At 42.2% G+C, this 13,011-nt stretch overlaps 2 protein-coding genes across 2 annotated transcripts in view; one reads left to right on the top strand and one right to left on the bottom strand.

Moving 5' to 3' along the window:
* LOC137277762 (F-box/WD repeat-containing protein 5-like) overlaps positions 1-13,011 on the top strand; it is a 424,418-nt gene that overhangs the window by 89,664 nt on the left and 321,743 nt on the right. The window lies entirely within an intron of this gene.
* LOC137277759 (nucleolar protein 6-like) overlaps positions 1-13,011 on the bottom strand; it is a 32,813-nt gene that overhangs the window by 13,324 nt on the left and 6,478 nt on the right. Inside the window, exons 8-16 of the mRNA XM_067809676.1 lie at positions 12,517-12,637; positions 10,983-11,146; positions 10,323-10,438; positions 9,405-9,582; positions 8,961-9,083; positions 8,304-8,455; positions 7,289-7,520; positions 6,805-6,922; positions 6,079-6,236 (exon numbers count right to left, since the gene is read on the bottom strand). Of these exons, the coding sequence (XP_067665777.1) occupies positions 6,079-6,236; positions 6,805-6,922; positions 7,289-7,520; positions 8,304-8,455; positions 8,961-9,083; positions 9,405-9,582; positions 10,323-10,438; positions 10,983-11,146; positions 12,517-12,637 (1,362 nt within the window). The remainder of the gene's footprint in view (positions 1-6,078; positions 6,237-6,804; positions 6,923-7,288; positions 7,521-8,303; positions 8,456-8,960; positions 9,084-9,404; positions 9,583-10,322; positions 10,439-10,982; positions 11,147-12,516; positions 12,638-13,011) is intronic.

Raw genomic sequence — 13,011 nt, 5'->3', positions numbered from 1 at the left:
CCGCACTAGCTCGCGTTTGTCGTTGTCGGAGGTCAACGTGATATTGAACGCCAGTCGAACAGTGCCTGGTACAATGAGGTCATTCTCACCAAGGTTTGGAAATCTAACCAGCAGAGTTTGGTTCTGGTCTATCTTGCTGGGATTGTTGGTGATGGTCACCGACTGTCGCACGGCTCTGGCACCTAATGGCTCTCTCAATCTTCTGAAAGGATCTAATTTTCTACCGTACATTGTTATATAAATAAAATATATTTTTAATACTAATGGATGAAGATATAGATATGACGGAGATGCCGGGCGCTAGTGCCCAGGCATTCGATGATGAGCAGGAGACCTCATTTACTAGTTCACCATTGAACCAAGAACTCTTGGAAACAACGGTAGATGATTATTTCGAAAGTTTAAGAAGAGATAAAAACTACGTTGAACCACAGGGTCGATACCATAAGGATTTTTTTATTGATACAAAGGGTGTTCTACGCCTTAAGTCTGACCCAGGGGTTGACCTCTTTAACAAGAGCAATAAAAAACCACTGGCCTTGTCAACTCTAGCCAGCCGCTATGGTGTCGAATTTATTCGTAAAAATCTAAACATGAATGATTACGGTGGTGCAATACCTAAGGCCGTTAAAGAAGATCTGCAAGCTACCAGATCCCACCTCACCACTAGAGATGAAATGACACCAGAGCGTGCTACAGAAGCCTCGGACAGCATAGAAAAACTGTTGAGCACCTACTGGGACAAACCGTTACCGGGGTTTGACTTTCCGGTAAGGGAACTGTACGGCTTAGACGAAGCCGTGAAACGCGTGCGTGGAGAACTCGTGAACAACATGGGGAAACTGAACGAAATCGACGAGCACATCGCTAGGGAAAAAACCAAACTCACCGAAACTGACGACGATGATATGAAGCGTCGTATCAATGAACGAATACGCGATTTAGAAGACGAGAGACGTACACGATTGGAAGCCGCTTCCTCGAATCGTGAACATCTTCGATCCCAGATCAGTCGCATTCGGGAAACAATCGATAGAATACTGAACGAAGATACAACTTTAGCCAACAGGATTCGGATATTATTCCGGGAGCAAGGGATCACCATCGCCAGCATTCTGACTGCATTGGGTTTCATCATATCAACCTTGGTGGTGTCACTGGTGGGGGGTGCCCCTGTTGGGTCTACAGGAGGCGGCGGAACTCCAAGTGGCGGTGGTGGTGTTAAAGACTGGATTAAAAAACTCGGGGAAGGCCTAGCTAAACTAGCTGGTAAAGCCGCCGAAGCCCTCCCCGGCATCCTGGGTAGCATCGTCTCGTGGTTGTTGAGCGCTCTGTCTAAAACTGCCATGTGGCTCAGTCAAAACCTGTGGGCAGCCATCGTCGCCGTGGTGGGTCTGGTGTACGTAGCGGCTAAGAAATCTTTAACCAAATAAGTCCCAAAGTTACCCCACCAACCACTAAGGCTGTTTTATTATCAATATGCTGCTGATAGGTGGTGGAAACCCCCACACCCCCCGGGGGTACCTCCACATGAACTTTAGGCTCCGGTGGTGGCGCAACTATACCCGTTTCACGTGGTTGGGTGTGTGGGATATGTGGGGTGTTAATATCTGGGTTGACACCCAACTTTTGATCCTTCGTGGCTATGACTATTTCGTTGTTATAACCCACCACTTTTTTTATTCTCAGTTGTATATCACTCGGAGCCATGTACAACCCCACGCCGAACACGTAATTGACTTTCGATCTGGCGTATTCTAACACGTTTTGGTAGCGTTCGATGGCCCTCGGGAGATCAACTGGAGAATTGATAGCATCCTCAACGTTGGAAACGAATTGTGTCTGAGCGTCGTAAGCAGTTCCCTTACCGAGGATATTAGAACGCGTCATCGACTGCGCACCCAACAGCGCCCACACGTACGTTCGAATCGAGTCGTTCAAGCGTATTGTACCAGCACGAGTGAATTCTTTCGATGTTTTTGAGATCATTTTAGTCCAGGCTGTGGCTGCATCAGGACTGGTTTGCTTTATACAGCTGACATGGATCTTTTCATTCGTTGTGGGGCCTGTAAATGTATGACGGTTTGGGTTGTATGAACCATCTTTAGAACCGGCATAATATTTTCCGGACCTGTAGAAGTACACGAGAACTATACCGAGACCATGGTTCACACCAGGAAGGCGAAAGTCTTTATTCGTTGGAATCTCAAACTCCCCACAAATACGTTCATAAGCGCGTCTATCATAGGGGTTATTCGTCATACTCCACGCTTTATCTTGGGGAAGAGGAGCACTTATTTCCTTCAATATTCGTCTCGTTTGATAATAAATATGAAACAAAACAACCGCCTTACTCAGTTCGTCTATACCGTAGTCTGGTGTCACACCCGACCCTGTCGTCGCACACCACACAGCAAAGTTGAGTTGGTTCTGCCAAAACTGCATTGGGTTTTGATTCCAGTTTACCACCGCCTGCGCGTTATTAACGGACACGACATACTTTTCAAAGATATCAATAAAGGTTGTTTTAAACCCCGTACCATCTGCATTCACCACGATTTTCAAGTGTGCTAAATCCATATTATAATATATAAATTATATAATATAATATGTACATAACACTTCCAGGAATAACGAGCGGTGAGGCCGTTCAGCTGACGCACGCGATCGATAACACGTCAGGTCAACTCGAAGTCGCACTCTGCGATATCACCTACCTACCACAATGGACTAACATTAATATCAGCAACAATAAGCTGTTCGTCAGTGGAACTCGCAGTCAAATAACTGACGGCTACTACAGCGTGTGCTCGCTAAACGACGAGGTCTTCAAACCCCTGGGAGCCGAACTCAAGATGAACGACTCAAACGGCACAGTGGTGTTAATCAACAACGGAAGAACCTCATTGAGGCTAGGCCGGCCATTAGCGAGGATACTCGGTATGTCTCCTGACGAGATAAAACCAACAACAACCGTCACAGGCACGAAGTTACCCGACCTAGTACCGTACCGAGAGCTGTACATTCATCTAGGTCAGGTGAGCACAACGTACAACATTCAAGGAGGTCACCCTTCCACTATATTGAGAGCAGTGCCGGTGAAAACTGAGAAATTCAACGACGGTAGAACCGAGTCATTTTCACCACGGCAGTATAAGAGATTAACCCAGGGCAACATACCTGAGCTGACAATATCGGTGTTAGATATAAATCATAATCCTGTAAATATAGGATACCTCAGCTTAACGCTTCACGTAACATGACCAGCGCACAAGGACCCGGAGTGAAAAAATGCGTCAATATCGGGATCTCCGACCTCGGAGATACACGCGGTTTCGACGCTCCCGGAGTAGATGGTAAATCGTACGCCTTGCAACTGAAAAACAACATTTACAAACGCGTTGAAGTCTCCTCCGGTGGAGCCCTAAGTGATATGATAGATACCACAGGAGCAACAGCCAACACTAAGTACGCCCTCGTCAACACCGGTGATGACAACTGGAGAATATACCCATCATTCGGAGGTAAACTGTTCGACTTAGACGATGTTGAGAGCACTACCGTCGTCAAAAACAAACCATATATGCTCGTCTTCACCGAAGATGACAAGTGGGTGTTGTTACCCGATAACAAATGGTTTCTCAATATTAAACTCGTCTCCCCTTACGTGTTCACGGATAACAAAGACAACCACCTAAACAAAGTCGTGAACAATGGAACCCTGCTCGTGGCTTACGTCCCAACTCATAGACGTAGTATAGTCGTCAGCCCAGTCAACACTATAGCAGCCCACATGCTATCGAGTAAACCGGCCATGCAAAACGTGAAATTGCAGTTGGTGTCTGAATTCGAAGGCGTGGTCAAGATACTAGAGGATCTACCGGCAAACTCAACATTGTTCATCAAAGTCTACCTAGGGGAATCATCGGGGAATGATGTCGAGATCGTGAAGGGGATCAAACTCGGGTGGGTGAAACGACACCAGTTTCAAGTTTGCAACGTTTACGTGCGGGTGGGTGTCGACTCCAAGACCAGTCTGCAGGGGGTCAACGTGATCGTGGAAAACAAGATATCACTAATCAATATCTTCCTGCCTGACAACATACACTTCATGGGTATGAAGTTAACCCCTGAATTATTATCAGAAAACCAGTTGGAAATTATATCATAATAGTATAATAATGACTAGTCATCATCCCAACACTACGCTTAACGACCTGGGAGATACGGAGGGATTCGATCAGCCTGGTGAGGAAGATGAATTATACATCCTGCACTTCAAAGACAACGTGTACAGACGGGTGTCGTTATCAGATTTAAAAGAACCCAAATGGCTGATCAACTTAACACTCGCCTCACCTTATATCACAACAAAAGAGGGGTGGAGGTTTATCTCTAAGATTAGGAATAACGGTATCTGGCCCGGGGATTTCATTACGGGGAATGAAGCAACAGCCAAGGTATATTTTTATGAAGGAAAAATTGGATTAATTTCTGGAATAGAAAGTAAATTAACATTTAGCAGTAGTTATTTACACGAAAGGCAGCTTGAGATATTCTCCCCCTACACAATCATCATAGAAGTCATGTTTACGTATTTTGACCAGGAAAACTCCTCGAAAGGACGTCAATTTTTACCCGGGGTGGTATTACACTGGTTTACCGAACACTTAGATCAATATTGCCGTATTGTTATACAACGGGATACCCCCACGGGTTCTATAAAACGTTTAATAAGCCTCCCTGGGGTTTTTATTACAACAGAAAAGTCTATTAACCTCTCACCTCTTAGCATTAGTTATGATCTACTCCTTATAGGCTTCAAATACATTGATAGACTATTAACTGAAACCCAATTAAAATATTTTTCAAAATATATATTATAGGATGGGTCTGTACCCAGTCGTAGAGGAAGTAGCGAAGACGTTGGAAACCGTAGATGGGTTCCGCTTGAGGCAGTTATGTGATGTGAAACGTCAACTAGAACAAGACCGTGACACGCGGAAAGCACTATGTAAAAAGTACAATAGAGCTTTCAATATCGTGGACGGGGCTGACACTACCCTTATGGTAACCAGCATGGGACTAGGGGCGGCAGGCGTTGGGTTGTTAACCACAATCGTGGCTGCACCTATAGTGCTAGGTATTGAAATAACGGCTGGGGTGACAGGGTTGGTAGGGTTGGCGCTTAAGTTAGTATCACGCAGACTTAATCGTAAGGTATTGAAACATGACGAGATCAGGGTTCTGGCCGAAGCAAAGCTCAACACAGTGAGTGAGCGAATTTCCACGGCACTCTCTGATAGTAAGATCTCAGAAGAGGAGTTTCGTTCAATCCTTTCTGAACTCAAAAAATATAACGGAATGAAACAAGATATTCGATCCAAGTCTCGTAAGTCTGCTATCAGCGAGGACGAGAAAAAAAAGTACATAGCACAGGGAATACAAAAAGCCCAGCAAGCCTTTATTATGAACACCAAAGAGATCGTAGGCGGTTCACATTAAACTGTTTCATTGATATAAACATAACATAGTCGTAAGCGAGCCACCGATCCTATATGGTCAGTCAAAACTTACAACATAGATAAAGTGGATATGAAAGCCGACGAACCTAACTTGTACTACTTGAGGGATGGGCCGGGTAGGGGGTTTGTAAGAGAAGAATTATTGATCGTACCGTACGGCACAGTGTTACCGCCTGCCAAGTCACGGTAAACGTGATGGCGTGGCTTTGTAGTAGGGGCAATAGTAGCAAGAGCTAAGGGTCCCACCAAAGCCTCATTTAGTAAATGAGGCTTTTTAGAGGGGTTTTTTGAAAAGTGGTCCAGAACTCTCATTACCTATACTACTAACAAGCAATCACATTTTACCCATTCCTGGAAGAAAATCCAAAGTCTAGAGTTGTGATCAATACTTGAAGCATTTCAGTAATATGAATAATTTGTTGACTGAATTACTCAATCTTAATTCGGGAAATGTGCATTTAAAACAAACAGCTGAAAAAAACTATGTAACCAGTATGAATAAACCTGGGGTGTTGCCATTGTTTTGTTTCAAGGGAGGTGGAGGAACACAGACCTTCAGAACATCCAGATGGGCTGGAGCAACCTTGACAAAGAATGAAGGGTCCTTCCTCTTCAGTGCTTGTGACAGCTGGATGAAGAAGGCTGCCTTCAGTCGGCGAATCGCCTCAAGGTCGTCAGGCCACTTGCCGCTCCCCTCCAGTTTGCACATCACTGAAGCAGACATGGGAACATTACATGAACTGTACAAAACTAAAGCTGAAGTTGAAGTCTCACAAGGTCTGGAAATTACAAGAGGGAGAAGATTGCAAGAACTGTATGAAACTGGACCAGATGTGGAAATATCACATGTACAGTCCTTGTAAGAAACAGGTGTGGGATCACTGCAGGAGTGAGTGAGCGAGTTTAGTTTTATACCACACTCAGCAATATTTCAGCAACAAGGCAGTGGTCTATAAATAATTAAGTCTGGGCTAGACAATTCAGTGATCAACTTTATGAGCAACTGGGAACTGATGACATAAGCTGACCAAGTCAGAGAGTCTGACCATCCAATCCCATTAGGCGCTTCCTACATCAAGCCTGGTCGCCTTTTATGGCAAGCATAGATTGCTGAAGGCCTTTTCTACCACAAACTTTCATGGGTTGATCACTACAGGAGCTCTACAAAGCAGAAGCTGAAGTTGAAATCTCACAAGGTCAGTACCAAACAGAGACACTGCAGAGGACCATCGTAAGAAATGTACAACACTGAAGCTGTAGAGGAACAATGACGACTCACCAGTCATTGTGGGCACATAGAAAGGGGCTGGTTTGTCAGGGTAAGGGAGAAATTCAGATCCTGTTGATGCATTTGTTGTCTGAATGTTAGCAGGAATTGCAGGCATTGCTGGAAATACCTGAAACACATGCAAAATACCAGAGCCATATTACTGAGCTTCTTTTCTTCTTTACACGCATTTATGCATATGCATTGAACTTTCATATCATATATTAAGGGCTTGACATTTACTCAAAGCAGTATGATATTATGTTTAAGTAATGCAATTTAAATATAGACAGCCAAATGTATTTGTCAAAAAGATTTTTCTATCTTTCGTTACTCCTCCAGATGGAATAAATACATACCTAATACAAATCATAACCATCAGAAATTTCATCAAAAATTCATCCACAAATTATCCAACCATTTTCTGAGAGAATTTGAGAGCAAAGAACTTTGAATAAACCAGTCCTTTATATGACTGTTTGTAAGTCCAACCCACCTCTGCAAACCTGAAAACGGGTGACACTCCCTGCACTGACTTCACACTGAGCGGCAGCCCATCCAGCCGATGAAGAAGTTTACTCAACTGGTCTATTGATTGTACAATGGCCATATGTTCTTCCTCTCCTGTACCATACACAGAGTTGTCTCCCTTTGGTTTCGGCAGGTGCAGTAGGGAGTCAAGATGGTGACTCAGGAAATGAACATTGCATGATGGGATATCTGCATGTCTGCATAGAATGAGTGTAACATATTACCTGTAATGACATCAGATATGATGAATGCACTATTACGTATGGCCAGCTGTCGACAGAAACCCAAGATGTCATGCATGATGACATGGCAATTTAAGTGAAGATGTTGGATGTAGCTAGGGCTGCCTAGAAAGACTGGTAGCCAGAAATACTATAAATGGGAAGAACGTTAACAAGTATTGATCTGAAAATTGTGGCTTGATAATATTGCCCATGTTCTTTGTGATGAAATATAGTATACTAATACAAAACACAAAAATAGATCTCATTCAGGTCTGCTTCTAATTTATGTCCAGGACATTATTATTAGTTATCCATGAAAAAATATACTAGAAACAAAAAGTAAGGGAACACCCTAAAGTTAGATGGTCATATATAAACTTAGGTGTGGTGATCTCATTTACACTCTAAGGTAAATGCAATTTTTGTTTGCTTAATGGGCACTTTAAAACAACATGTTGTAACATACAGTGAAGCAAATAATTTGATATTGATGGGTCTGAATTAAATTGAAACATTGTCAAAAAACACCAAAACGAGGGTGCTGAAACACACCAAACGCCCAAACACAACAGCCCCGTGTATATAGAAGACAGACTTTGCATTCAGTTTGTGTGTTTATGATGGAAGTCTGTAGATAATCGAGTGTGGACTTCCAACTGGATGCTTAGTTGAATAAATTTCTGATGAAATGCTTCAGGTTTGGAACTGTGCCTACATTAATGTAATATAAGGCTAAAGTATACAAAGCTAAGATACCTGTTGAGGATGTGTTTGATGACTTTAAAGCAAACTTGTCTCCTCTTGCTGATAAGTGAGGATGTCATCCAAACAACTGCCTCATTGATACTGGAGTCTTGGAACCGTCGCAGTTCTGACTTCTCTCCCCACAGCTCACGGAATTCTCGTGCCTGAAACAAATAATACAGTCACTGACACTTAGATCAAACAATGCCAAAATTTAAACAAAAGCCAGCCATTAATCTTACAGAAGAGGAAGGTAGTTCAATATAGTTACAGCATGCCCAGAAATTTTTAAGTACTTCAGGAATATGTTTAACTGATTTCTAATATGAGCAACCTTGATCAGCTATCAAGTGCTTGGTTTCTCTCAAGAGAGACAACTCTGTTAATCAATTCTATTCTTTTCTGAAGTTATCCCCCCTTTGTTTACTTGCTCAGAGACGACATTTTCAGTGATCTTCAGTATGGATGATTTAGAGAAGAGGAAGTTCGTTTTAGAGTATATTAACAAGGACATAAGATCAGCTAAAGTGATTTCAAGAAGAACAGGCATCCCTTTGTCCACTGTTTATTGTGTTTTGAAATACACTGCAAATGGATATGGCACTGAGCATAAGGGAGGCACAGGCAAGCCCAGAAAATTGACTGTCAGACAGATTCATAGAGCCTGACCTCAGCTGCCTGAGCAGGTGGCCCTTTGTTGATTATGCTGTTGGCTGTCTCTGGATTCAGTAACAAACCAAACATCAAGCTTCCCACACTCTCAGGTCCAGGGGCTTTCTCTGTGATGCCCCACTGTTTAAAAAATAATGCAAAAACTCATTTAAACTTCATTTCAACAATCGTTTTTAAAGAACCAAACATAGATTATATATATTAGTTGACCTGAACAAGCTTTAGTTTATCATGTTTTATTGCAAGCTGGAGTCTTTCCTCTTCATTAAGACCAATTTACCTCAGTTAGTGGGAGAATGAGTGACACTGCATTGTATCCATGTGGGAAATCAAACCTGGGTCTCTGGCATGATGAGTGAACGCTTTAACCACTAGGCTACCCCACCGAACCCAAACACAGCTACTGACACGTGATAACTAAGAGACAAGAGGTACACCTACCTCTGGGCAAGCGTTGAGTTGGGGTTGCACCAAGTGAATCCTGTTGCCCAGGGCCTTCTCCATCAGGTTCAGGAGGGTCGGCACACACGTATGGACATAATGACCACCATGGTCCATCAAGCTGTCCTCCAGCTGCAGTTTGGGAACTGATTTCCTCACATCTTCCATCTCGGAGATGCTTGAAAATTGTTTCCATATTGTAGAATTTTAACAGACAATTCAGTCACTATGTTTTCAGCCATATTGACCAAATAAACATGCAAGATGTCGTGCAGAAAAGGGGATTTTATGAAGATAACTTTATAGACACAAACATCATATCTTGCAGTTTTGCCTAATTCACCCTTAAGGTCCAAGTGGTACATAAGTGGTATCTTAGTGGTATTTTAGTGGTATCTATGGAGAAGATGTACTTGACAGTACTGAAGAGCCTAATCAAAGCAAAAATGTCAAATAAAGGTCAATTTGAAACATATCACACAAATACAGGACATATACATCATTTCTGAATACAAACTACACATACTGGTAAATTTGTTATATCCTGAAACGAACTGACAGAGGAAATGCCATAAGAAAATTCAGCTTTCGATATAATCTAAGTGCAGATGTCAAATTAGGAACAAAATATGGATATGACAAACATCATGAACTCCCAGAACTAACTAGATGTGGCAGCCTTATTACTAACATACTGATAAACATTTTTGACTCTCTTGAACCAACTGGAGTCACATTATTGGTGGACGAAGGTTTATCAAGTTTCATCTTCATTGGTTCTGTGGTTTCTGAGGAGTCAATGCTAACAAGCATGCCAAACAGTCAGTGACTGCTCACTGAACATGAAAGGCCAAAGTACACTTCATATTGCTAATTCACCAAAACACACAAAGTGTGTCAATGGTGTTGTAAACTTACTGAAAACACACATCAAATTTCCGAACGAAAGGAACAGGTTTGAGCAGAAGTGTCTCAAAGGTGTTGACCTCGGTGCCCTCTAAACACTTGATGGCCAGGTCTGCCTCATGCCTCACCTATAAACATACGAAATATTATCTGAAGGTATCTCACATCAAAAATACTTACAACAATATGCTGCTGCCCTTGAAGTTCAAGATAAAAGTTTGGTATTCTTCTGCAATGTAATGTGCCATGGAGAGTATATTTGTTCCTTGTGTGAATATCAACCACATTTGGTTGTTGCCATATTGTGGCTTAAGTCAAACTGTAATGACATTCAAACGAATTTACAAAGTCTGACTAAGTTTACAACTTAGTTTGAGCTCCTTTTTTCTTTTTTGATCTATGTTTTTTGTGTGACAACCTTGTCTGATTCACTGTGATGTTTAGATAAGATTTCCATCTATTCATCACAGTGTTTTTACTAACTCCTCAGACTTACAATTAGTTCTGTACCAACCATCTAACAAACATCGTGTCATCTGAAAAATTCCATTGGATTATCGATCACATACCAACCAAATGACACTGGTCACTAGCCCTCTCTTAACTGTTGGAGCACACATCACATTTCGTCAATGTTAATACAAGTATCTCTAAATCATCATTAGTGCTCACCCTTCTGTAGACAGCATGTGTGAGGTTGCAGCAGAGGTTGAGGTAGCCACTGGGGTCTACAAAGACGATGTCACTATGTTCCTGGAAGGTCGGCAAGGATGGGCGCTGTGGGTCTGACTCATCTCTACACATAGACGGAGGGCTGGTCACCCAGTCTGTGGTGGCTGAAACCAGCGTAGTCAGTGTCAGCATCCATGTCATGCAAACAAAGACACCTACACTGGACATGTATCTTCCCATGTAATCAGGGTAGTGAGGCAGTATAATAGAATGTCCACACTGAAGACCCGGGATCAATTCACCACATGGGTACTGTGGTGCAATCCCTCAGTCTGTGTCAATGTCAACACGACAACAGGAATCCTAAACATGTTTTACATGGACTAGAGTATGAAGGTGCTTTAACATTGAATTGTACAGGACATACCGAGTCTAATGAGGATGCTCTATCAATACAGCTATAGGTCATACCGAGACTAATGAGGATGCTCTAACAATACAACTATAGGACTTACCGAGACTAATGAGGATGCTCTAACAATACAGCTATATGTCATACCGAGTCTAATGAGGATGCTCTAACAATACAGCTATAGGTCATACCGAGACTAATGAGGATGCTCTAACAATACAACTATAGGACTTACCTAGACTAATGAGGATGCTCTAACAATACAACTATAGGACTTACCGAGACTAATGAGGATGCTCTAACAATACAACTATAGGACTTACCGAGACTAATGAGGATGCTCTAACAATACAACTACAGGACTTACCGAGACTAATGAGGATGCTCTAACAATACAGCTATAGGACTTACCGAGACTAATGAGGATGCTCTAACAATACAGCTATAGGTCATACTGAGTCTAATGAGGATGCTCTAACAATACAGCTATAGGTCATACCGAGACTAATGAGGATGCTCTAACAATACAGCTATAGGTCATACCGAGACCAATGAGGATGCTCTAACAATACAACTATAGGTCTTACCGAGACTAATGAGGATGCTCTAACAATAGAGCTATAGGTCAAACCGAGACTAATGAGGATGCTCTAACAATACAGCTATAGGTCATACCGAGACTAATGAGGATGCTCTAACAATACAACTATAGGACTTACCGAGACTAATGAGGATGCTCTTACAATACAGCTATAGCTCATACCGAGACTAATGAGGATGCTCTAACAATACAACTATAGGACGTACAAAGACTAATGAGGATGCTCTAACAATACAACTATAGGACGTACAAAGACTAATGAGGATGCTCTAACAATACAGCTATAGGTCATACCGAGACTAATGAGGATGCTCTAGCACAATACAGCTATAGGTCATACCGAGTCTAATGAGGATGCTCTAACAATACAACTATAGGACGTACAAAGACTAATGAGGATGCTCTAACACAATACAGCTTTGGGCATACCGAGATTAATGAGGATGCTCTTACACAATACAGCTATAGGACATACCAAGACTAATGAGGATGGTCTAACACAATACAAAGATAGGACATACCGAGACTGACGAGGGTGTTCCTCATCACCTGGTAGCTGCTCATCATCCGGTGCAACTTGCGGCAGTCCAGGAGGTGTGCCACGTACATTGCCATGATGAAACCACTAAAACATCCGTAGCCCTGGAAACAAAGTAAGTCTAAAGTTATTGTCAGATACACTTTACCTGACAAATGAGGTTAAACTTGGTCAGGGATAAAATGTCAACGGTGTCATGAAATGTGAAATATCAAGTGTAGATGTCTTGTAGTGGCTAGAGAAATACACGAAGCGTGATTTGTACAAACACTGGACAAAAAAAACAATCTGACAACAGCATTATTTCTGGCTTTTATTCTACCTGACTTCAATCTTACCTACTTGTATGGATTCATATTGGAAAAACACTGAATTCTGATTCCGACATTATGCCAGATTCGAGAAAGGAGATTCAGAGACAATTTCTAGACGTCTGCATGTTCTGACAAACCAAACAGGATCCCAATGTGGTCACTAA

Source organism: Haliotis asinina, chromosome 3 (assembly GCF_037392515.1).
Source record: "Haliotis asinina isolate JCU_RB_2024 chromosome 3, JCU_Hal_asi_v2, whole genome shotgun sequence".
Taxonomy (NCBI): domain Eukaryota; kingdom Metazoa; phylum Mollusca; class Gastropoda; order Lepetellida; family Haliotidae; genus Haliotis; species Haliotis asinina.
The sequence above is the reverse complement of the archived record's forward strand: the minus strand, read 5'-3'. Positions and strand labels throughout refer to the sequence as shown.